The sequence below is a fragment of the Camponotus vicinus genome, unplaced genomic scaffold, assembly GCF_025532165.1.
Source record: "Camponotus vicinus isolate PSW18456_S1 unplaced genomic scaffold, iyCamVici1.0 SCAF_14, whole genome shotgun sequence".
Classification (NCBI taxonomy): domain Eukaryota; kingdom Metazoa; phylum Arthropoda; class Insecta; order Hymenoptera; family Formicidae; genus Camponotus; species Camponotus vicinus.
Window position 1 is genome coordinate 13,087,275 of NW_028141950.1, and position 26,916 is coordinate 13,114,190.

Consider the following 26,916-nt stretch of genomic DNA (forward strand, 5'->3'; position numbering starts at 1 on the left):
TTGTTATTTTGTCATTATTTCTTAGATAAAACGATTGTTATCTCTCATCGATTATCATTGGCGCATTTTCACGCATTCTTTGGAAATACAGATTATGCATGATTACGCTCTTGTAGGCAGAAAAATAACGTTAAGTTATACCTGTAATAATAAAATAAATTATTCATATATTATTTAGATTTTAATAAATTGTTAGGTAATTATGCATAAAAAGGGCCCACCCTCGCACAAATGTGTCATTGACATATGTTGTCAAGGTCATATTACTAATTAATATTCTGAAGGTTTTAGCCGGCGGTCATTCTTTATTCAAAAATTATTAAAGTATTTATGCATAAAAGGGGTCCCCTCTCCGATTTGCTTTATTTTTAAATATGTTATAGGGGAGATCTTCCCCTATAACATAATAGCCTTCGGCCCCTCTCCCGCAATCACCCCGCCGGTAGGCAAGGTGGACCTCGCTTTACAACTTACAGCATACAAGGTGTCCCATTTTAAATAATACGCTCAGATATCTCTGAAACGGTGCGTTAAATAAAAAAATGTTTCAAACAAAAGTTGTATGGCTTGAAAGGGGCCATCAGATAGTGGCAATGATTTGACCTTGGAGAGTCATTTGAAGGTCACGTGAAAGTCACTGTCAATTTCTTAAACGGAACCCCCTATTTTTTATTGCATATTCTTGTAGCTTATCTCAAGGGCTTTCCAAACTATGTGTTTTCTTTACACCAATTGATTCCTCTCATTATTTTGTACATAAAAGTATTAAGGTAAGATAATCGAAAAATGAATATTTTACAAGATATTTTACGGTTTATGTAAAATTAAGAAATGATTTCAAGTCTTATAACTCAAAAAGTACTTGAGGGAAAAATATTTTATTATAGTGTTTTCGAAAGCCCTCGAGATAAGCTACAAGAATGTGTAATGAGAAAGAGTAGGTACCATTTAAGAAATTGAAGGTGACCTTCATGTGACCTTCAAATAACTCTTCAAGGTCAAACCAATGGTACCATGTTATGTCCCCCTCGAAGCCATATAACTTTTGTCTGAAACACTTTCTAGTAAAACTCTTCCTTATCAAGATATTCGACTGTGTCCAGACTTTTTTAACACCCAGTATATACGAAATTACTCGGGAAGATGTCCCCTATAACATATTTAAAAATAAAGCAAATCGGTGAACAAATAAAGTAGAATCTTTATGTTAATATTTCTCACATTTATTTGTTAATAACTTTTGAATAAAGAACGACCGCCGGCTAAAACCTTCAGAATGTTAATCAGGGATAACATCTTCACAACATACATCAATAACACATTTGTACGAAGGTGGGCCCTTTTTATGCATAATTACCAAGTGTTATATTTTACGCACTGCGCACTTGTTTTATATTAATTGTCATGAATATCATAATCTAGGTTTAAATAATGATTAAACTAATAATATGATTTACAGTTACTATTTATACATTGATGTGTTTTTATCTGCTAATACCAGTAACGCCGCAATTATTGGATATTGTCAAACCTCTTAATAAATCGCGCCCATATAAATATCTATTCAATGTTGACTATGGTTTTGATAAGGAAACATACTATTATCCCATATTAATTTATTCATATGTGACAACTGTGATGAATATAAGTATTCTAGTAATAGTTGATACGAGCTACATGATGTTTGTACAACACGCGTGCAGTCTGTTCGCTGCTATCGGGTATCATAACTATATTATTATTTAATAAAATGTGAGAGAACTTATATTTAATTATTGATGTATTGTAAATAAAATTTTAATCATGTTTCAAAGGCATCGATTGGAAAGTATAACTTTGAATTTAAATTCAAAGGAAAATAATCGGTTCGTTAAAGATGCACAAATAACTTGTAATACACGCAATTTGGCAGGTATACAATATGATGAAGATGATGAAGATGATGAGATTTATAACAAACTTATACTTATTTTATGGAAACATCAGTTAAGTATTGAGTGAGTTTGTAAATTTTTTATGATTACACAAAAAATATAATCATATCTTTTATTCGAATATATCATACCTTTTTTCGAAGTATTTGTTTCAAGGATAACACAAAAGTTAAAATAATGTCATTTGACATCATATTGACGTCAAATTAACCAAAACATAACGTTTTGGATAATATATCAAATTGACATTACTTTGATTTTCTCCTTGAGTATGTTTCAGATATGTTTGTTTCTTGGATTCTTCGTTTACATTGTATTCGTTTACATTATTATTCATTACAATCATAATGATAAGTTTCCTTGGAATTCAGGTAAGTACACTGGTAACCAAATATTAGAGATTATTGTCAATTAGAAATTATTTTTGCTCTTTATCATCTAGAATTAAATGGTTTTACAGATACTTTCCTTATTAAATCATAAAGAAGAGATGATCAGATATGTAGCAATGTGTGCAGGTGCTTTCATACATCTTTTTGTTTTAAGTTATCCTGGCCAAAGAATAATGGATCATAGTACAGATATATTTCACAAAGCGTAAATATATGGCATTAACTTTATTTAATATACTATTAAAACTAAATAAAGATAAAATGATAAAATTGTAAAATATAAAAAGCTTGGTAAATATACATAAAAGGTTACACCTCATTAATTTTATTGCCACCTATTGTTAAATATGTTGTAGGGCAGATTATTCTGAGTAATTTCTCATAAAAAAATAAGTAGGAGATAATATTGATTAAAGAGATATAATAAATTTTTGATAGCAAAATTTATGTATGTTATAATAATGTGTTAATTTTTGACTGAAAAAGTTTTTGATTTTCATGCGTTGACGTGAGGAACTTTGCCCTTCACCCTGCATTCCTACCTCAAAAATATTAATCTAATCTAATCTTTTCTTCCGAAAAATAAAACACTTGAAGGTATATAATTCTTAAGTAATACCAAAAATATTATAATATGCTACATAATATAAACATATTTCATTTTATGCTGCATAATATAAACAAACTTCATTTTTCTTTTTATTAAAGTAAAAACGGATAATATTTTGCCATAATATCAAAAAATACAGTAATTATTTAGCTTAGGGGAGCCACCTCGGATAACCTTGACCTTGACATATATTGTCAAGGTGATGATCCTGAGTAACATTCAAAAGGTTTTAGTCGGCGCTCATTGTTTATTTAAAAGTTATAAACAAAAGAAGTTTCATAAGTTCATTAATACATTTATCGAAAAAAAGCAAAATTCACTCTTAACGAGGGTAAATATAAATTAAGGTTAAATATAAGTGAACTTCGCTTCATCTTGAAAAAGAAAAAATATATGGCTCTAATACTACAATTATACATACAGGGTGATTCTGAACAAACGTTTGTCTTTAAAATATCAAATTCTTGAATGAATTATAAGGCGATTTTTCCTCTTGCAAAATTTTGCCCGGAGATTAGTTTTTAAACTATAAAGGAAAATAGTTAACTACTTACGGAACGAATACAGGAGGTAGGCAGGAACGGCGCGATATAGGCGATTACGTGGGGCGCTCGCCGCGATCAGCTGATTGCTATACGCGATGACTGTAACAATCTGTGTGTGTGTGTGTGTGTGTGTGTGTGTGTGCGTGCGTACACATTCTCACACACACACACTGATTGTTACAGTCATCGCGTATAGTAATCAGCTGATCGCGGCGAGTGTCCCACGTAATCGTCTATATCGCGTCGTTCCTGCCTACCTCCTGTATTCGTTCCGTAAGTAGTTAACTATTTTGCTTTATAGTTTAAAAACTAAGCTCCGGGCAAAATTTTGCAAGAGGAAAAATCGTTTTAGAATTCATTCAAGAATTTGATATTTTAAAGACAAACGTTTGTTCAGAATCACCCTGTATAACACTTTGTATTAAGCGACGCGGTAGCGTCGCGATGCCAAGTACATAAAAAACAGGATCCGAGCATTGAGAGTCACTGCTCTCGACGCGGCGCGACTACCAAGTACCTTATCCGGAATTTCACGTCATGTAAACTGTCGATTAAGATATTTCTGAAACTAAGACCTTAAGCAAAAATCTAACTGCACTTTTATCATATAATATGGATACAAGTTTTTGATTGCGACCAGTTTGAATAAAATCGGTGCAGTCAATCCCGAGAAATGATAACCGTATGCCAGAATTGTGACATTTTACGTTAGGTTTTATTTTTCTCCCGGATTTTCTTCAGTCTCATGTATGCTCGCACGCACATAAGCAAAGCGAATTTGTCCCTCAAGCGGCGTTCACATCGTGTGTATACGATTATGCGGTGTGTAAAATGCTTTAACAAGAGACAAATTATATGTTGTGTGAAGATGTGTGAAATTATTAAAGTATAGTGCGGAATAGTGTAACAAGGAAGAGAAGTGACACGTTAAGCAATTAGGTTATTATTGTTTAAAAACACAGATTAATAATAAATAAATAAAAATGATAAAAATAAAAAAAATAAAAAAAAAATAATCAATAAATAAGTAAATAAATAAAAGTATAGTGCGGAACAAGAAAGAGAAGTAACTTTTCTTTTCTTTCTTTAAGAAATGCGACTTAATCGCGTGCACTAAAGGTCGGCATTCATTCTATTAAATTAAATAATATTTAAATTATATAAAAAGATAAAATTTAATGAAGTAATAAATGCTTGGCTACGTGCGCGCTTCGCGTGTGTGCGTATGACGTCGGCCGTCTACACATACATACCGAGACACAATTCCTGCCGGTGCGTGTACACGTGTAGTGTCAGTATTACAGGAATAATACTATATGCTCGCGTATTAACTAGAAACTGGAAACTATAAACAAATATTACATACACGAAACATAAAGCAAGAAGAATCGTAATCATGGACTCCGCATGCCCTTTGTTTTACTGTTTAAGAGCTCCTGCACATAGGACGCGGCAACGCGTTAGGGTGCGTTTTCACTTGACGCTGGGTTTCAGTGTCATATCGCCGCAACGTCGTAGCGTCAATGAAAACTAATTGACGCTAACGTCTGTCGATGCTGGCGTCAAAACGGAATAACCTTTGATCAAGTTGTCCTTAAAAGTAATAATGTAAAAAAAAGTAATAATTTTTTACTTGACAAATTTTCCTTATTATTAGTATTTTCTTTATTGTTATCTGTTGCCTCCAATAGTGCTAATTCATTTTATGTCCAATTAAATTTTTTTTTATTATATTATTCTTATTATATTTTGTCCGTCATCTGTAACAAAGCGTTATATAGAAACAATTTCCATAATCCTCAGGCACTATCAGAACTATATTGTTGTATGTACCTGTCATTGGATAAAAATATAATATTGAATTAGGGATGAGTACTTATATTTTCTATGGGAATTACCATTTCACAAAGCCCACATGTTTGCACTATTTCAAATGCCTATTGAACATTAAAATATAATATATATTATTTTATACACTTTATTACATAAATCACAATATTACATGTTCTGATGTCAATAATTAAAATAAGAAATTTTTGGACATAATGTTTGGACATAATTTATGTAATTAGATCAGGTCTTTGGAATTATATCTGTAACTCAAATCAAACTATTATAAATATTGCTAATTAATATTAATGATTTACATAAAAATATATCATAGATCAATTAAATACTTATTGCATGAAAAGGGTTAAAAATGTACCCGGGAAGAAAAGTTTATAGATAATTATATACAATTAGATAAATTTAAATATAATTATATATAATTATATATATTAAGATCTATTTATACTATCATTTATATATTATTTTATATTCTTATGTCAAGATATTTATAATTCCGTATCGAATTATGCAAAATTATACTAGAATTTTTGCTCGTGTATTATACTCGATATAATTTTACATAATACGACGAAGTTGTAAATATTTTAATAAAATTACATATAAATAATAATATAAATAGACTTTATTATTTATTATTATATATAATTTAATATAATTATATCTATATACAGGCCACCCGTGCCAGCCAAATATCTCGAAAACCAAGAACGACAGACAAAAATATTTCAGACAAAAGTTGTAGGGTTTCAAGTAACGTATTATATAGTAATATTGGTACGACCTTGAATAGTGTTGTCAAGGTCACGTGAAGGTCATCTTAAATTTCTTAAATGGAACCCCCTATTTTTCATTACATATTCTCGTAGCTTATCTCGAGGGCTTTTCAAAACACTATAATAAAGTATTTTTTCATTGAGTACTTTTCAAGTTATGAGGCTTGAAATCATTTTTTAATATTACATAAACCGTAAAATATCTTGTAAAATATTCATTTTTCGATTATCTTACCTTAATACTTTTATGTACAAAATAATGAGAGGAATCAATTGGTGTAAAGAAAACACAAAATTGTTTCGAAAGAAAAAATGTAATTTGCAATTAACAATTACACTTTTTTTTTTCGAAACAATTTTGTGTTTTCTTTACACCAATTGATTTCTCTCATTATTTTGTACATAAAAGTATTAAGGTAAGATAATCGAAAAATGAATATTTTACAAGATATTTTACGGTTTATGTAAAATTAAGAAATGATTTCAAGCCTCATAACTCGAAAAGTACTTAATGAAAACTAACTTAATTATAGTGTTTTGGAAAGCTCTTGAGGCAAGATACAAGAATATGCAAAAGTATATAGGATATCGCATTTAAAAAGTTGGAGATGACCTTCACGTGACCTTCAGGTGACTCTTCAAGGTCAAAGTAATGGCACCATCTTATGTCCCCCTCGAAACCATACAACTTTTGTCTGAAACATTTTTTCGAATTTTCATTATTTTCCGAAATATTTGCCTGGAGAAATTAAAATGAAACACCCTGTATATGATCACTAGTTTGTTCGTTTACTGCTACGTGACGCTTTTCTTTCGTATTTAAGTTTAATTACGAGAATTATATAAAGCTTGCAAAGAATAACAAATATAACTAAAAATATTGTGCTTCAATTTAATTTTTGATACAAGTTCTTCAGTGGAGAAACTTTAGATTTCAGATATTAAATTGATGTTATACCCAGACAGCACAGTAACGTTTTAAAAACATATTAAAAACATATATACTGGACGTTTCGGACGTATTTAAAACATCCAGATTAGATCCTTGAACGTTTTTAAGACATTTTAAAAATATCCAATGTTACTTTCTTGGACATTCAAAAAATGTCCATTTTAAGTACAAAATAGACCAAAATTGGACCTGTTTCGAACATTAAAAAAACTCTTAAAAATAGGTAGGTATGTAAATAAAATATTATTCAATTTTAATGCAAATTAGAGTTAACTTGTTAGTAAAACTTGCACAGTATTCATATTTCAATCTATTTAAGAGTGTCTTAAGATCCCATTCAACCAATGAAATGGCCGCAGCATTATTTCATTAGTTGAATGAGATTTTATAAGACAATCTTAGAAATAAGATTGAACTATGAATACCGTCCAATAAGTTTTGTTAACAAGTTAATTCTAATTTGCATTAAAATTGAATAATATTTTATCTATATACCTACCTATTTTTAAAAATTCTTTTAATGTTTGAAAGTATTGATTACCGTCCATATTAATTGCGTAAAATATTTTAATATGCTACTAAAAAATTAAGTTCCTAATATAGCTTTAAAATCAAATTTTAATAACAAACAAGAAATTTAATATAGTAATTTTTATTATAACATATTACATATTTATTTATATTTACTGTGATTATACAGGGTGTCCTAGACCACCCGTACACCCCTTTTCTTTCAAAAACTAAGCATTTTAGAGAAAAACGTTTTCGACAAAAATTGTATGGTTTTGAGGGGAACATAAGATGGTGTCATTGGTTTGACCTTGGATGGCATCGTTAAGGTGAGGTCAAGGACACCTTTAATTTCTTAAATGGAATAACCTATTTTTTATTGCATATTCTTATAGCTTATGTCGAGAGCTTTCCAAAACACTATAATAAAGTATTTTTTCATCAAGTACTTTTCGAGTTATAAGGCTTGAAATAATTTCTTAATTTTACATAAAATATCTAGTAAAATATTCATTTTTCGATTATCTTACCTTAATACTTTTATGTACAAAATAATGAGAGGAATCGATTGGTGTAAAGAAAACACATAATTGTTTCGAAAAAAAAATGCAATTGTTAATTGCAAATTACATTTTTTTTTTTCGAAACAATTTTGTGTTTTCTTTACACTAATTGATTCCTCTCATTATTTTGTACATAAAAGTATTAAGGTAAGATAATCGAAAAATGAATATTTTACTAGATATTTTATGGTTTATGTAAAATTAAGAAATTATTTCAAGCCTCATAACTCGAAAAGTACTTGATGAAAAAATACTTTATTATAGTGTTTTGGAAAGCTCTCGACATAAGCTATAAGAATATGCAATAAAAAATAGATGGTTCCATTTAAGAAATTAAAGGTGTCCTTGACCTCACCTTAACGATGCCATCCAAGGTCAAACCAATGACACCATCTTATGTTCCCCTCAAAACCATACAATTTTTGTCGAAAACGTTTTTCTCTAAAATGCTTAGTTTTTGAAAGAAAAGAGGTGTACGGGTGGTCTAGGACACCCTGTATATACATATATTCTTGTAATATTTTTTTTATTATATATTAATAAAACTGTGTTTTTGAACTTTATATTCTTTATAAAAAATATATATTATATACTCTTATTTATAAAAGAAATAATAAAATCTTTAAACAAAACAAAAATATTCTCAGAATAAAATAAAATAACTTTTTAAACGAAATCTCTTTTAAAATTAAATTATTTCTTATTTAATTATGTCTTAATTTTCCCCTCTCAGCAGCTCTTCTCAACCATCCTTGGATACATTTTTCCGAATCTTTAGTTGTTTCGCAATATCCTCCTTTCGTTGATGCATCTATTTAAAATAATATCATTAAAATAGAATATAAAGTTATTTTATTTATGCACTTTAACAAAATAATAAGCAAAATAAAGTATGCTATGTGTATGATTATATGTAATTATTTTGAATTATTTGGGAATTGCTAATTTTTTGTAAGCAAGTATTACACGTATCAAGAGACATAGTAGTGTCTTATACAGATAGAATAGGGTTGCGTTTCATGCATAATACGCGCCTTTATCTAATAGTATACTATTAGATAAAGGCGTGACTATTAGATAAAGGTGTAGTATTATGTACTATTTAAATTATATGTGCATATGCATAAAACAGAATGCAGTGAATCAAACGCACGCAAATTTCTAATTTTTGTAAAAATGAGGGATAAATTTTTTTACATATTTTAGTTTTTTTAATAAATCATTTAATGCTGTATGTGAAATATTATGCTGTAATGACCACTGCATAAGATGTAATTGTATGTCTTCTTCTAAATTATTTTTTTCTTCAGTAGTGTCATGAGACTTATTTATATCAAAGTTGACTAATTGTAAATCTGAAGAAAATGAAAAATTTTCATCTGATTCATAATTCAATAATAGATCTGTTTCTAAAGTGCTATGTTCAAAAAGTTCTGGCTGTGAGCTATTTTCAGAGACATTTGTATTCAGTTCAAAACAGAATCTTTTTGTGACAATTTCAGAACGATTACTTGAAAAGGATTCTTCTTGGGAAGTCTTTCTCTTTGCTCGCATATAATGTTTCTTAATTTCTGACATTATTCTCAATAGACTTACACAATATACTTATCTTCAGTACCAGGGCCGGTTCTAACCTAAGCGGGGCCGGGTGCGATTTAAAATGCTAGACTTAAAACTTTTATATTATCTTTCATTGAAATCTATTTTATATATATTTATTTTTCATTGAAAACAAAATACATATTATTTTATAAATACAGAAATAGTTATTTTTGTATTACATATTTAAGAATAACAAAAACTTGACTTTTTGCTTTGGGATTTAAAAAAATTTCATATAATAATATGTAAACTTAAATATAATAAAAATTATATGTAAACTTAAAAATGTATTTTTCTCGCTTTTGCTGCGGCAAAGACATCAATTACGTTATTAAAATCAGTCTCATGAGATATATCATTTTCTATCGACATCATTGCTATGCCCGATAGTCTTTCTTGCGATATACAAGAACGAAGATAGTTTTTAATTAATTTTAATTTTGAAAAACTCCTTTCTGAAGAAGCAATCGTTACTGGTAGAGTTAGCAATATACGAAGTGCTATATATATATTTGGATAAACTGAACTGAGTTTGGTTTTAAACAGGTACTTTAATACATCAAACAGGCAATTTTGTTCATTATCAGGAATTATATGAATAAATGATCTTAATTCCTCCAATAGTTCTAATCCACTTATATCAGAGTCACCTTCATCTTATAATATAATGTGCAGGTCGTTACAGTTCTTTTTCAGCTTTTCTCAGATAAATTTTTAATGTCACGAAAACTATATGAAAACCCAAAATTGTCTCTAAAATTCTGATATAGTTTGAATCTTTCAATAAATGATTGTATGGCCTTGTCAATAATTAAAAGGAAATATTCGATGCGAAATTTTTCCTCCTCTTGGGCTATTATCTCATCAGCACATTCATAATCAAACTGACGTGTTGTAACAGCAATCCTTTTTTGAGGAAAATAAGGTTATTATGCTATTCTCTGCTGCAATATTTTTTGCAATTCGCACACTTTCGTCGTAACCAGTAGTTCTAAAAGTTGATAGTCTGTTGAGTAGAGCCTCTAGAAGTGATATTGCGACATCCATTTGCATACTTTTTTGTTACAACAATTTACTCACTCTGTTCACTTCTACAAATAATTCGTACCATATAACGGTTGATAATATAAATTGATAAGATTTAATTTCTTTCAACAAAGATTGTGTTTCACTAGCAACTTTTGCGTCTTTAGGCTCGCTTAAAATTTCTTCAAATGTTTTTATAAGTTTTTTAACTTGGAACCGTACAGCTTTTACACTTTCTATCCGGCATTCCCATCTAGTTTCAGATAATGATTTCGGTGTAAGCTTTAAATATTTTTTCGCAATATCGTATCTATAGTTAGAAGCTGACAGAAAAGTATATATGCGTTGAACAACTCCAAAAAATGTAATAGCCTTGGAAGAAACACTAGCAATATTGGAAAGTACGAGATTTAAATTATGGCAACCACATGGAGTGAAAAATGCTCTTTGATTTTTTCATAATAATTGTGCCTGAACACCAGATCTGTGTCCTTTCATATTTGCCCCGTTGTCATATCCTTGTCATCTACAATTTTTTAAATCAAGTCCAAGATCTGTTTGATGTTCTTTTAAGGTTTGTGTTAATCCCAATCCGCTACTGTCTTTGACAACCAAAAAACCTGTAAAACTTTCACAAATTTGTACTTCGTCTTCATGTGCATAAACGTAGCGTATTATGCAGGATAGTTGCTCCTCATGGGAAGTATCAGGTGTGCAATCAAGGAGAATTGAAAAATATTTGGCAGCCCTCACACGATCAGTCACTGTATTTCTAATTTGATTCCCCATCAATTATATTAATTCATTCTGTATATCTTTGCTGAGATAATGAACTTTATTTTTTTTATTTTTTACTTCATTGACATGTTCCATCAAAACAGGATCGTACCGAGACATAAGTTCAATTAATCCTAAGAAATTCCCATAATTTTTTGTGAAAAGCACGTCAGACGAACCTCTTAAGGCCATATTACGCTCGGATAGGTATTGGATAATAGATATTATTCTTTCTAAAATATTCCTCCATTTTTGTTTTTCTTGGATAAATAATTTTTCAGACACGTGAATAATATTATTTTTATTTGTAAGCCTTTTGCGTGCGTCATTCCACATATCCATCGATTTAAAATGTACTTTAGACAATTCATGCTGCTTTAATCTCTCTGATGTGTGCTGCCAGTCATTAAACCCATCGGTTTCAAGTTGACCTAAACCAGTTCGAAATAACTTGCATGGGAAACAAAAAATACGATTTTTCTGTTTTGAATATGTTAACCATGCCCTATCAATTAGTTCTCCATTGCTCATTTTTCTGTTATAATATATCTTAGAAAAGGATCTGTTTTTGTCATATTTTGGATAGTAATGTAGGTAATGTCTTTCAAGGCCTTTTTCTATTAAAAATGTTTTCTGAGATTGAGTTAGACATAATGGCCAGATACCTATATCTTTAAGTTTTTTATAATCGACAGCACTTGTACTTCCTTTCTCAGTGTTTATTGTGTTCTTAAAACAAAAATTTATATAACATGTGTGTGAAAGAAAGTTAATATATGAATAATAAATAAATAAATAAATTAACCTATCATTGTTCTTAAATCTAGTGCAAACAGCACTAATTTTTTTGATACACTTACAGTTCCTATACTTAGATTATGTTCAAGATTATGTTCCAAATTAATATAATCTTGAAAATCCTGATTTTCATTTGCTTTCAACTATTTCCCATGAATGTTGTGGACTTGTACCAGGCATTTCTTCGGTACGTTCATTCTCTAATGTATTTTCAATTTTTAAAAATTTGTGCATGGCATCTTTTTGCGTTTTTATATATTCATCTCTGGCTTTGCGTTTCCTCTCCTTTTCTGCACCATTAACATATTTCCTACCAAAATCTCTGCTCCTACTAGTCATGTTCTAAAATTATTATATAATTTAGAATATATACAAATGAAAAGGGAATTGCCTGTACCTTTCGTGGAACGAACCTGTATCTAATATCTGCGAGAGACAAAAATATTATAGTAATCGCGACTCCCAAACGTCCACAATATGCATACGCAGATATCGTCGTACGTATATGTTTTAAGCACGCTTCTCTTGCCAAACAGTAGGTAACCATGGCAACGACGATATCTGCGTATGCGCATTGTAGGCCACTACCTTTCTCTCTCGCACAGATGTTGGACACAGACTCAGTACTCAATTTCCATTTATATATGTTCTAAGTTATATAAGTAATAAAACTTTACTTTCGTTTGCACACAACCCGCTGGGCGAGATTTCTAACCTACTAATTGTAAGGCTATAGTACTAAGACTAAGGGTGCTATTACACATTTGTCGTATGACAAATATAATATCGGCCTAACACATGTGTCATACGATAAGCTTGTTTCAATTAGCTGTCGGATAGAGACACATGTAATATTAGCATTATAATGAATTTGACTGGTTAGATAGCGCGGGGCCGGTCAAATCGCGGGGCCGCGTGCAACGCACCGTTCACACGCTCATAACGCCGGCCCTGTTCAGTACAGATGAGTGATGAATGATGAATATGAAATGACAGAATGGTAAAGATGACATAAAGCTAAAAAAAAAATAAAATTTACATTAAACAATTTATACTTATAATTTTAATTTTGTAACTTATATTATTCAAATAAAACTAGCAATTTATTAAGTTTTATTTAAAGTTTTATTTAAAGTTTTATTTAAAGTTTTATTTGAAATTTTATCTAGCAATAAAATGAGATACTTGTTTAGAATTACTTATTTATCTCTTTCAATAAAATGTTTATTGGATGTTTCTTTGTTTGTAAAAAAAAGAAACAATAAATTATTGCCACTTGACAATAGACAAATAGTCAAATATATAAGCTTTTAAGATTAAAAAATCTTTTTAACAATATAGAAATTATTTTGTTTTGTTAAAATAATGTGCCATAGCACGTATATAAAATTATATGTATAATTTTGTATTATATCATATGTATATAATGTGAAATATATTAGTGCAATATTTTATGTAAAATGAAATCTGTTCTTCATTATATACTTACAATGCTTATCAAAAAATGGGATTTCAACTTCTACGCAAAAGAAAATTGATTATGCTTTCATCAAAGTAATAAATTTTCTTTTGCGTAGAAGTTGAAATTCTATTAGAATATTATATAATCACAGTTTTTGATTACATTGTAAACATATATATGTGAAGGATGGATTCTGTCGCTCGTTGATCAAATGAGCGTAAAGACACGTCCGACCTCCTCTCACATACATCCCTATCTTTCTCTGGAGGCCTGCCCCGGCCCTATCTTAGGGTCCATCCGCCACTGCTATTTGGTACAGTGGGGATTTTAGTATATACTAGAGGGATCTTGGGGGATGTGGTCACTCTACGGCGTTGTGCCGTTTCATACGGAAGGCCAGTCGGAAGCCAGCATGCACGCGAATACCTCCACCGACACTTATTTGGTCAGCGAGCGACCTTTCAGGGATCCTCCGTGGCAATCGGCATTGCATCCATCGAGTGAGATACCAACATCGCTCTGGAGTCGTATTTCACTGTGTTAAAAAGCAGCATTAGGTGTGAGGTCTGGATAGCTCAGTGGTCTAGAGCAGTTGCCCGGAAAGCGAAAGACTCGGGTTCGATTCCCGATCCAACCACTTGCACCTCACATATTTTTCTAGTCTGCGAATATTGTTTTCTAGCAAGTATTCGTTAGGCTGAAAAATGTGTGAATGCTCTCTCCACAGAATATGCGTCGATGCCGTTGCCACGGATGGATTCTGTCGCTCGTTGATCAAATGGGCGTAAAGACACGTCCGACCTCTTCCCACATACATCCCTATCTTTCTCTGGAAGTAATCCTGTTTTACATGATAAGTTGCAAACTTATATAAATCTACAATATAAATTTCACTTTACTTATAACGTAAGCTGCTTGCTGCTACAAGCAAAACGATATTTATAATTGTAAGATTTACATATATTTGCAACTTTGTACATATATATAATATATGTACAAAGTTGCAAATATATGTAAATCTTAAATAACACATGTATTAAAATAATACCTTTATATTATTTTAATAAAGCATATTATACATAAACCCACACGGAATAAAAACCTCTAATGGATGTCCATTAAACGTCTACCATGGAGATTCGAAACCTCCATTAGATGTCCCTGAAACGTCCCGTAAACATATACTAGACATCCACAGTTCCGCATTTTATACCTCCATTCGACATCCATTAGACGTATTCATAGATGTCATATGTACGTTATATGGAGTAATTATAGATATTGAATGAAGCGTTCATGGATGTCATATGTACGTTATATGGAGTAATTATAGATATTTTGTCGAGCTTTCATGGATGTCATATGTACGTTATATGGAGTAACTATAGATATTTTGTGGAGCTTTTACCCGACAAAAACAGTACGTGAAATCCACGTTATTACCACCCAGATTAATATTGTTGAATCCACGTGGATATTCGAGTGGATAATATAATCCGCTCAAAAACGGTACTAGAATTTACGTGGAATCTATGTGAAAATTTCATGAACTTTCGAGACATATTACTTTTTTAATTTTTGATAAGTGAATATCTTGGACATTTATAAAAGTATATAAATAACTCGGCCATAAGAATAATTTTATTTTTATTTATATTTTATTTTTAATATACGCAATAAATAGGCTATCTCCCATTTATCCGTTTAATTTCAAATAATCTGTTCCATATTCTGAATCCCAACAAGCGATCCAGATTATTAAACAAATTATTTTAAATTAAATCAGTTTATTAAATTAAACTGACTAAAGGACCGTCTACAATGAAAATAATATCGGTGGAGTGGACGGTGGAGAAAGGCGTAAGACTAGGAGTAATGCGAAATGGAAAAGAACCATTCGCTTACGCCTTACTTCACCGTCCACTCCACCAATATTACTTCCATCGTAGATGGTCCTTAAAAGAAAAAATAAACTTCGGACCGTGTTAGTATCAGTTCTTTATATACACTTTATGACGAAAAGTTGAATACGAGTTAGCTAATTTGATGCAGCGCTGCATAGCGGCAAAGCGAGGAAGCATATTCTATATACATATGTACTATTACATATTTAGAAACATACAGATATAATCTTTTTTTTAGCAAACTTTTTTATCTTTCTGAAAGATTTCAGAAATATTGCAAATACAATATTATATAAAATATAAATATAATATATTATAATATTATAATATTATAATATTATATATTATAATATTATAATATAATTATAAAAAACATGATGCAGGTATATTTCTGAAATATTTCAGATACAAAATTACAATTGAAAAATTTTAATAAAATATCTTTTAACATTACAATATTACCGAGTCGTTGAATGATTAATCATAATTTCAATAGAAATATCCACATGAAATCTACATTGATATTTCGAGAATAAAGTACCTCGATGTAATAATGAAAAAAGAAAGTTGTATCCACGTAGATAATTCGTGGATAAATATGCATCCATGTAAGCCACGTAAAATACGTGGATTCGACGAGGATGTGACGTAACTGTTTTTGTCGGGTATATAATAACAAATTTATAAGTATACTTTTAAAACATTAGCTAAGAATTTTAAATAAAAATTAAATTTTTTGCTTTTTAAAGAAATAATATGTAGAAATCTATCATATATCCATAACAGATGTCCAGTAGACATCCATGATGGATTTGTAGATGACATCTACCATGGAGGTAATATGAAGTTCTATTAGAGATATAGTTGTATATAGAAACCTGTCATATATCCATAACAGATGTCCAATAGACATCCATGATGGATTTGTAGATGACATCTACCATGGAGGTAATATGGATTTCTATTAGAGATATATGTATGTAAAAATCTATCATATATCCATAACAGATATCCAGTAGACATCCATGATGGATTTGTAGAAAATATCTACCATAAGAGGTAATATGGACTTCCATTAGAAATCTATTCAATATCCACCATGGACATAGATGTCGTATGGAGTTCTGGAGGTTGTATGGACGTCCAATGGATGTCAAGTTCCGTGTGGGAATTATATTTTTATATCAGTATCACCACCGACGAGATATAATAGTATCTCGTCGGTGGTATCACAGATTTTCTAACCTTAAAAGTATTACTATTTTTATAGTTTAAAATATCGTCTCTTCTTCAAGCAATGTTATATATTTTTAAAGTCTGTTGTATCTAAAAATATTATAATTAATAATTATTACACGAAGTGTTAACGCTTCATTTACGTTTCGTTGTTTCAATTTACGCCTCCTAGAAGCTTCGTTTACACTTCTGTTACTCTTTCCTTACATTCGATTTACGCTCCGATATTTATTTTCGCCAGGAAAATATCTAATATAATTTTTAAAGAACGTAAATGAAATGTCATCAAACTTATTGGCGAATACGAATGAAATGTTTATACTCTACTATATTTATACTGTACCGTTAATATTGCACTTTACATTTTAAATAGGTAATAAACGGATTATTTTCGTTTATTCGCCAGACATTTACTTGTTTGACTTATAAAATCAATTTAATATCTGAAGCTCCTGCATCGAGATCAGAAATTAAATTGAAGTATATCTTTAATCTTATTTGTTACTCTTTGTAAACTTTATATAATTTTTATAACTAAACTTAAATACGCAGAAAGATAGCGCATCGCACGTCGCGTAACGGTAAACGAACGAACTAACAGATCCTTGCGTGCTCGCACGAAACTCTGACGTCCTTAAAAATATTTCTTTAAATTGTTAAAGTGTAAGGAAAGTATTTCATACATGTTTTGTGCAGTGTTTAAGCGTTGAAGAAATGTGGACGAAGAGTTTCTAAGTCAATCAATCATTGAAGTGTATAGGAAGCGTATTGGAGTGCTTCGTTCACATTTTATGGAGCATTTAGGAAGTGTAAATGAAGAGTTTCTAAAATGTCAATCATTGAATGTACGGGAAGCGTATTGGAGTGCTTCGTTTACATTTTATGGAGCGTTTAGGAAGTGTAAATGAAGAGTTCCTAAAATGTCAATCATTGAAGTGTGCGGGAAGCGTATTGGAGTGCTTCGTTTACATTTTATGGAGCGTTTAGGAAGTGTAAATGAAGAGTTCCTAAAATGTCAATCATTGAAGTGTGCGGGAAGCGTATTGGAGTGCTTCGTTCACATTTTATGGAGCGTTTAGGAAGTGTAAATGAAGAGTTTCTAAATGTCAATCATTGAAGTGTGTGGGAAGCGTATCGGAGTGCTTTGTTCACATTTTATGGAGCGTTTGGGAAACGTAAAGGAAAACATGAAATATTGAAGCGTAAGGGAAGCATATCGGAATGCTTCGTACACACTTTATGGAGCGTTCGAGAAATATGCATGAAGATTTAAAATCGCGAAGAGTTAATGGAAAGTCAATGAAGCTTCTAAGAAGCGTTTATTCTGTTCGTTTACACTTCTTTGACACTTCGAGAAGCGTTTAATTTTCACCAGGCTTTATATAATTCCCACGACTAAAACTTAAGTAGAGAAAACAAGCGCACCATAGCGGTAAACGAACGAATTAGCGATTACTGATTTTACAATGAAATTTTACTTCCATTGACTGTATTAGTGAGATATAAGATAAAGTAACAAAAAATAAGCGTTTCTTCTGAAGATCAATGAAATACATCAATCATTCATCTCCGTTAATAAAAATTTTTTTATTTTATGACATTTTTATTGACTCAGATTCGTATGTGTTCATTATGTGCATTATTAAAAATATTTTGTTATATCATTTTATATTTGTATTTATATTTTTATTGGTTTTGCAATAAATATAAAAGTTTTATATTTTTTATTTGTGTATGTTCATATAAAGTTACATTCCCTTTTACTATTAAGATACAAATAAAAGTTTATATAAATAAAACCGAAAAAATATTTATTTTTATAAAAATTATATATTTATAAAAAAATAATTAAGATAAAAGACATAATTTGTTTATATATAAAATTTTTAATGTATTTTATTTATCTTCTTAAAAATAATTATATTAACAAGAGCTACCATAATTTTATGGAATACAATTATGTATAATTATCTTTAATATTAATTTAAAAAATTAAAGGTTTTCTATTTTCTAATATAATACTTAACATGTATTATAAATTATGTAAAAAATTTTATCATCAAAGAAAATCTTTTTAGTATTAAAATTTTGTTGAGATAATTATGCACTTTACGGACGACCTCACCGATTTCAATGATCTTGACATATGTTGTCAAGCTCACTCTCCTGAGTAAGTATCAAAAGGTTTTAAGTGTCGCTCACTATTTATTAAAAAGTTATTAACGAAAAAAGTTTAATGAATATAATATGATTTTGCGACAGCATGTACGTTTAAGAAGTTATATTTGATGGAATATATGTTTAATATATAACGAAGATCATCATTAAATGTAGAGTAAACTTTGTTTTGTGTTGCAAAGTACATGCTTGAAGACAGTGTGTTCCGCCCTCTCCCCTACGGAGGGGCTCCACTTTCGGAAGATATAACCTAACCCAAACCTATTTCTTTAAAATTAAAATTTGGTTTAAATCAGAATAGATTTGGGTTAGGTTATATCTTCCGGAAGTGGAGCCCCCCCCTAAAAGGGAGCGAAACCCACTGTAGCCACGCATGTACTTTGCAAGATAAAACGAAGTTCACATGAGTTTGCAACTTTTCATTCGAAGCAAAGTTCATCTCAAACCAAATTTTAATTTTAAATCAGAAATAGGTTTAGATTAGGTTATATCTTCCGAAAGTGGAGTCCCCCCGTAGAGGGGGCGGAACACATTGTATCCACGCATGTACATTTCACCTTGACTCTTAAAACGAATATAATGTCTAAAAACTGCACATAATTCGTAAAACTTTTTTTGTTAATAACTTTTTAATAAATGACGAGCGACATTTAAAACCTTTTAATACATACTCAGGAGAGTGAGCCTGACAACATATGTCAAGATCATTGAAATCAGTGAGGTCGTCCGTAAAGTGCATAATTACCTTTTGTTAATTATAGAAATATTAATTATAGAAATATTTAGAGTTTATTAAAAGTTTTTAATAAAAATTTAAATTTTGTGTAAAAATTTTAAAAATACTAAAAATAAAATATAGAATACTACAAATTTTAAATATCCTCTCAAACACTAGGTGAGAATTTTAAATAATACTTAGAAATTACATTTTTAGTTTATGTTAAGAGAAATCTGTACACATCTATTATACATCTATAATCGTCTAATGGACATCCATGATGGATTTACAGACAATATCTACCGTGGAGATAGAGGTCGCATGGAAGTATGGAGGTTATATGGACCTCCAATGGATGTCATGTTCCGTGTGAGATATATATACATATACAGGGTGATTCTGAACAAACGTTTGTCTTTAAAATATCAAATTCTTGAATGAATTCTAAAACGATTTCTCCTCTTGCAAAATTTTGCCCGGAGCTTAGTTTTTAAACTATAAAGGAAAATAGTTAACTACTTACGGAACGAGTACAAAAGGTAGGCAGGGACGGCGCGATATAGGCGATTACGTGGGGCACTCGCCGCGATCAGCAGATTGCTATATGTGTGTGTGTGTGTGTGTGTGTGTGTGCGCGCGCGCGCGCGTGTGTTCGTACACATTCTCACACACACACTGATTGTTACAGTCATCGCGTATAGCAATCAGCTGATCGCGGCGAGCACCCCACATAATCGCCTATATCGCGCCGTCCCTGCCTACCTCTTGTACTTGTTCCGTAAGTAGTTAACTATTTTCCTTTATAGTTTAAAAACTAAGCTCCGGGCAAAATTTTGCAAGAGGAAAAATCGTCTTAGAATTCATTCAAGAATTTGATATTTTAAAGACAAACGTTTGTTCAGAATCACCCTGTATACAGGGTGTCGCAGACCACCCGTATCAGCCGAATATCTCAAAAACTGAGCGCGGCAGACAAAAATATTTCAGAAAAAAGTTGTAAGACTTCAAGTAACGCATTACATGGCGATATCAGTATGACCTTGAAGAGTGTTGTCAAGGTCACGTAAAGGTCACCTTGAATTCTGTAAATGGAAACCTCAATTTTTTATTGCATATTCTTGTAGCTCATCTCGAGAGTTTTCCAAAACACTATAAATAAGTTAGTTCTCATTAAGTACTTTCTGAGTTATGAGGCTTGAAATAATTTCTTAATTTTACATAAACCGTAAAATTGTAAAATATTCATTTTTCGATTATCTTACCTTAATACTTTTATGTACAAAATAATGAGAGGAATCAATTGATGTAAAGAAAACACATAATTGTTTTGAAAGAAAAAATGTAATTGTTAATTGCAAATTACATATTTTTTCTTCAAAACAACTATGTATTTTTTTTACATCAATTGATTCCTCTCATTATTTTATACGTAAAAGTATTAAGGTAAGATAATCGAAAAATGAATATTTTAGAAGATATTTTACGGTTTATGTAAAATTAAGAAATTATTTCAAGCCTCATAACTCAAAGAGTACTTAACGAAAAAGTACTTAATTATAGTATTTTGGAAAGCTCTCTAGATAAGCTACAAGAATGTGCAAAAATATATAGGGTGTTCCATTTAAAAAAATTGAAGTGACCTTCACGTGACCTTCAAATGACTCTTCAAGGTCAAACCAATGGTACCATCTTATGGCCCCCTCGAAACCATACAACTTTTGTCGGAAACATTTTTGTTTGCTGGACTTAGTTTTTGAGATATTTTACTGTCCAATTTAAAATGGGACACCCTGTATATATATATATATATATATATATATATATATATATATATATATATGTATGTATATGTATATGTATATATAATTTAAAATTAATGTGAAATTAATAAAAATTAGGTTTTATTTTGTCTATAGAAACGTGAAAAATACGTTTCCTTAATTATAGTTTTAAAAGCGTTTCTATAGAAACGTTTCTTATTAATACTTTACGGTTAAAAAATATTGGATACGTTTAAGAAACGTATATAAAACGAACGTGTGTTACCTGAGAGGTATCTGCCACACTTTAGATACAGGTTGGGTTAGGTTATATTTCCCAGAAGTGGAACCCCCCCTCGTTGGGGGTTGAGCTCACAGTTTCCATGCATGTACTTTGCAAGACGAAGCAAAGTTACATACAAACATATATTCCACTAAATATATTTCTTCTTAAATGTACACGCACCGGCAGGAATGGTATCCCGGTATGCTTGTGTTGACGCTCACAGACGTCATACACAAGCGGAGCGCGCATGTACGTGGGCCGGGCAGCGAAGGAAAAGTGGGGATAGAGTAGTGGGGGGCGTTCCGATGTTGCATCTTTCGCGCATAGCATAAGAGCAAGAGAGAAAGCATTACAAGACGTGATACCGAATTAGAGGTGTCCAATAACCGTCTCTCTCACTCGGCGCTCGAGAGAGTGCGAGCGAGACAGCTATATACCACGCGGGACACCGCGCTATTTCTATATGTGTCTCTTGCGCTCTAGTATCGATATGCATTTTTTTCTTTCTTTAAGAAACGCGACTTAACCGCGTGCAATAAAGGTCGGCATTCATTCTATTAAATTAAATAATAATTAAATTATAATTAAATAATAATTAAATTATATAAAAAGATAAAATTTAATGAATAAATTTGTAACGCGGTCGCTTTTCTCGACGCTCCGGATCGGCTCGTCGGTTAGTCAGGATTCGAGAGAAGGGGAGAATCAAGCTTGTGCGAACAATGCGGGAAACACTCTTTATTATTATATTTACAATATGTACAAGTGGTATTGTTTGTGTGCGTGGTGTGCGTGGTGTGTGTGTGTGTGTGTGTGTGTGTGTGTGTTAGTGCGGTTGAGCGTGTTCGTATCGTAGTGTGTCTGGAATTCTAGTCGCGATTAAATCTAGGCGGTGAGCTGTGTACAAGGCAGCATGCAAGCGTGCGCGGACAGTTAAAGCTAGGCTAAGCTATGTACAACGCGGGCGGAATATCGCAACGGGCTATGGCGCAACTTAAACTACTGTACAAAGCGGAAGAGCTTAGTGTCACGTCAGCCCTGGAATCCGGAGACACCCGGTCGAATCGAGATACACCTCGATAGCGGATCCGAGAAACACCTCGGTCAGGAAGCCGGAGACACCCGGCTGGATCGAGAGACACCTCGATAGCAGATCCGAGAAACACCTCGGTCAGGAAGCCGGAGACACCCGGCTGGGTCGAGAGACACCTCGATAGCGGATCCGAGAAACACCTCGGTCAGGAAGCCGGAGACACCCGGCTGGATCGAGAGACACCTCGATAGCGGATCCGAGAAACACCTCGGTCAGGAAGCCAGAGACACCCGGCTGGATCGAGAGACACCTCGATAGCGGATCCGAGAAACACCTCGGTCAGGAAGCCGGAGACACCCGGTTGGATCGAGAGACACCTCGAGTTAATGATCTGGTCGGAGCGTTCGCTAGGATCGCAGGACGGGATCTGGTCTCGATGAGCCGGCTCGGCCGGCTTTTATACCCGGTCGGCTGCATTCCGATGTTCCCCTTCCAGGTGGGCCGCTCGATTAAGGCGAATGCATAAGATCGAGACAGCAAACGAGTGTATGCGTGCAAGCGAGACAGCGAGTGAATGTATGCGTGCAAACGAGACAGCGAGCGAGTGCGCGCGTGCAAGCGAGACAGTGAACAAGTGCGCGCGTGCAAGCGAGACAGCGAGCGTCGAACGGACGAGTGAGCGAGAAAACAAGCGCCAGGCACTACGAGTGAGCGAGAAAACAAGCGTATGAATGAGATAATAAGCGAATGAGTATGCGAGCGAGTGAGAAAGCGGTGAGGAGTGAGAGAAAAGGCGACAAGCATTAGAAATAAATACAGATAATTTATTTGCCGTAGTAACGGTGCCTTACTGCATCGTTACATCACCCCCTTTTTTTTGTGACGGAGCAGTGGTGGCGGATCCGGTGGTCGTGGGTCGGGACCGGAAGCGGCTCGATCGAAACTGACCGTTCGGCCCGAAACGCAGGATCCACTTTCCTTCTGGGGTCCAGCTGCGGAATCGTCGTACGATGTGGGCCGCGTGGTACGGGACGGTGAGGATCGTACCGGGGGCTACCTGTATTTTTATTGGCGGCCTGGTCGGTCCGGTGTTCCCACGGTCTCTTCCCGGGGGCGGTGTGGGGGCCGTAGCACTCTTTGATGGCGGTGCGGTGGCAGCGGCGCATGATTGTGCCGATGTAGATGGCCTCGGAAGAGGTTTGGCCGTGGCCGAAGATCGCCTGGTAGGCACGGGGTGTCGGTGTCGTGCGGCCGGAGGTGGTGGCGGCGGCGTGGTCAACCAAATGGCCTTGCGACGGTTGGTCGCATCGGACCTCTGGATAGAGGTGCCCACCCGTGACGGTCGTTGCTCCGTTCTTTCGGGACGGCTCGTTGACATCGTCGGCAGCGGTGGCGGCGGATTTGGCGGCGGTGAGGTTTTTGTGCCGTCGAGGAGTAGCTCGTCGTCGCTGAAGAACTCGCCGAATAGTTTGCGTAACTCTTCTCTACGTGACATGTTCTCGTTATCAGAGCAGATTCGAGACTATTGTATAATCGCACGGAGCGCGCATATTTATACTTGTGCCGGTATGCCGGGAATGCGGCGCGGATTGTTTTTGCGCGGATTCCATTCAGTTTTACGGCGCACGTGGTACGTGTTTTTCGGCGTGCGGTTTTAAATCTCGCACGTGGATATGACGGTGCCAGCGCCCTCGGGCGTCGCGCAAGTCTACAATCACCGGTGATACAATTTTGCCGATCTCCAGGGGCCCGGTGAATTTCGGCGCTAATTTGACGTTAAACGCCTTTGATTTATCGGAAAGCGCGTGATCTCTCTTCCAAACCTTTTCCCCGATTTTCGGACGCCCGTCACGCCTTCGCAGGTTATAATGTTTCTCCTGCTGATGGAAGGCGCGCGCCAAGTGGATCCGTACTAATGCGTACGCGTCCTGGAGACGGCGGTGAGCGGTATCTGGGGCCGCCTGGTTTGCGCGCGGCCGTCGGTCTTCAGGATGCGGTCGTGTCAGCTGTCGGCCGTGGTTCAAAAAGGCCGGCGAGTATCCGATGGCTTCGTGTCGTGCGGTGTTGAAGACATATTGCAGCACCGCAAGATATTCGTCCCAGGTCTTGTGGTTCTTCCCGACGTACTGTGCAAGCATGGTCTTCACCGTTCGATTGATCCGCTCGATGGGATTGCATTGCGGCGTATACGGGGAGATCGTACGGTGCTGTATGCCGAAATTTTCCAGGCACCGCTGGAACTGACTCGATTTCAGCTGCGTCCCGTTGTCGGATATCAAGTATTCAGGGCATCCGTGGCGATAAGCAATCCGCTCGATGAAGGCCTTGGTGACGTTTGCAACGGTAGCCTTCCTAAGTGGTACCACTTCCAGCCACTTCGTAAATCGGTCCTGCATCGTTAACAGCCACGTATGGCCACGGTTTGAGCGTGGTAAGGGCCCTACCAGGTCGATTGAGACCTGCTGCCAAGGCATGGTCCCCGGTTTAGCGTGAAGGTTGCCGGCCGGTCGCTGTTGCAGTGGCTTATGTGCCAGGCAATTCTCGCATGATCGAACGTATCGCGCAATGTCGCGGAACATGCCCGGCCAATAATATAGTTGCGCGACGCGGGCTATAGTTTTCGCCGTGCCCTGTCGCCGGATCGTCATGCATCCGTTGCAACAACTCCCTTCGTTGATTGGCTGGTACACATTGCTTCCATTGATCCTCCGGGTCGGTCTCGTGGAAATCCAGATCGTGAAGCAGATAGAGTTTTCCCTGGCGCATCTGGTAGACTTGGAAATCGGTCGGTCGTTCGTGTAGGCCGATAACGAGCCGGTTATACCACGAGCATTGTGGCATGCGGCGTGCGGCGCATACTTCGGGCTGTCGGGACAGCGCGTCGGCTACCTGATTTAATGTTCCTCTCCGGTATTTGATTTCAAAATCAAACTGCTGAAGTTCAAACAGCCATCTCCCAAGGCGACCAGTGATTCTAATCGTTGTAACCACCGGAGTGATTGGTGGTCACTAATCACCGTGAAGTGATACCCTTCCAAATAGTCTCTCATGCACCGTATTCCCCAGACTACCGCAAGACACTCAAGTTCGGTCGCGCTGTAGTTCTTTTCCGCCTGGTTGAGGGTTCGACTAGCGTATGCGATGACTCGTTCTCCTCCCTCCAGGTTTTGAGTCAGTACTGCTCCGAGCCCTTGGGTACTGGCGTCGGTTTGTAGGAGGAACGGTCGGCTGAAGTCGGGGCAGGCTAACACTGGTGCCGAAGTTAATGCGTTCTTAATTCGTTGGAAGGCTTCCTCTTCCGTAGCCGTCCATACCCAGCGGGTATTTTTACGTGTCAGACGGGTTAGTGGTGCAACCACGGTAGAAAACCCTGCTATAAAGCGTCGGTACCAAGAGGCGACGCCAAGAAATTGGCGGACTTTCTTTAGAGTCGGAGCGGGCCAATTAGCGATAGCGCTGACTTTGGTCGGATCGGTCCGTATGCTCTCCCGGTCGATGATGTGTCCTAGGTACCGTAGGCTATCTCGACAGAAGTGACACTTCTCGGAGTTTAGGCGCAATTTTGCGCTTCTTAGACGCCGGAACACCTCCGCCAGGTGTTTGAGGTGGTCGTCGAAGGTCTGACTGGCTATGATTATGTCGTCGAGATATACGAGGACATTAGGTTCTAGTTCCGGACCCAGGACCGAATCTAGTAGCCGTTGGAACGTTGCTGGAGCGGAATGCAATCCGAATGGCATTGTGCGAAACTGCATGAGCCCTTTACCGGGTACGATGAATGCCGTAGCGGGTCGGCTCTCTGGGGCGAGCGGCACCTGCCAATACCCATTCTTCAAATCAAGAGTAGACAGGTATTTTGCTCCCCTTAATTTGTCGAGAGTGGCGGTAATGTGTGGTAGCGGATACGCGTCTTTCTCGGTGACCGCGTTTAATCGCCGAAAGTCAATGCAGAAGCGGTGGCCTCCATCTTTTTTTCATACGACCACTATCGTAGAGCTCCAGGCGC

General features: G+C 34.7%; 1 protein-coding gene across 1 annotated transcript in view; it reads left to right on the top strand.

The window, feature by feature from the left end:
* The window catches only part of LOC145965440 (uncharacterized), a 105,842-nt gene that overhangs the window by 69,809 nt on the left and 9,117 nt on the right, over positions 1-26,916 (top strand). The window contains exons 3-7 of the mRNA XM_083088980.1: positions 26-143; positions 1,460-1,721; positions 1,815-1,997; positions 2,215-2,305; positions 2,395-2,531. Of these exons, the coding sequence (XP_082945106.1) occupies positions 26-143; positions 1,460-1,721; positions 1,815-1,997; positions 2,215-2,305; positions 2,395-2,531 (791 nt within the window). The remainder of the gene's footprint in view (positions 1-25; positions 144-1,459; positions 1,722-1,814; positions 1,998-2,214; positions 2,306-2,394; positions 2,532-26,916) is intronic.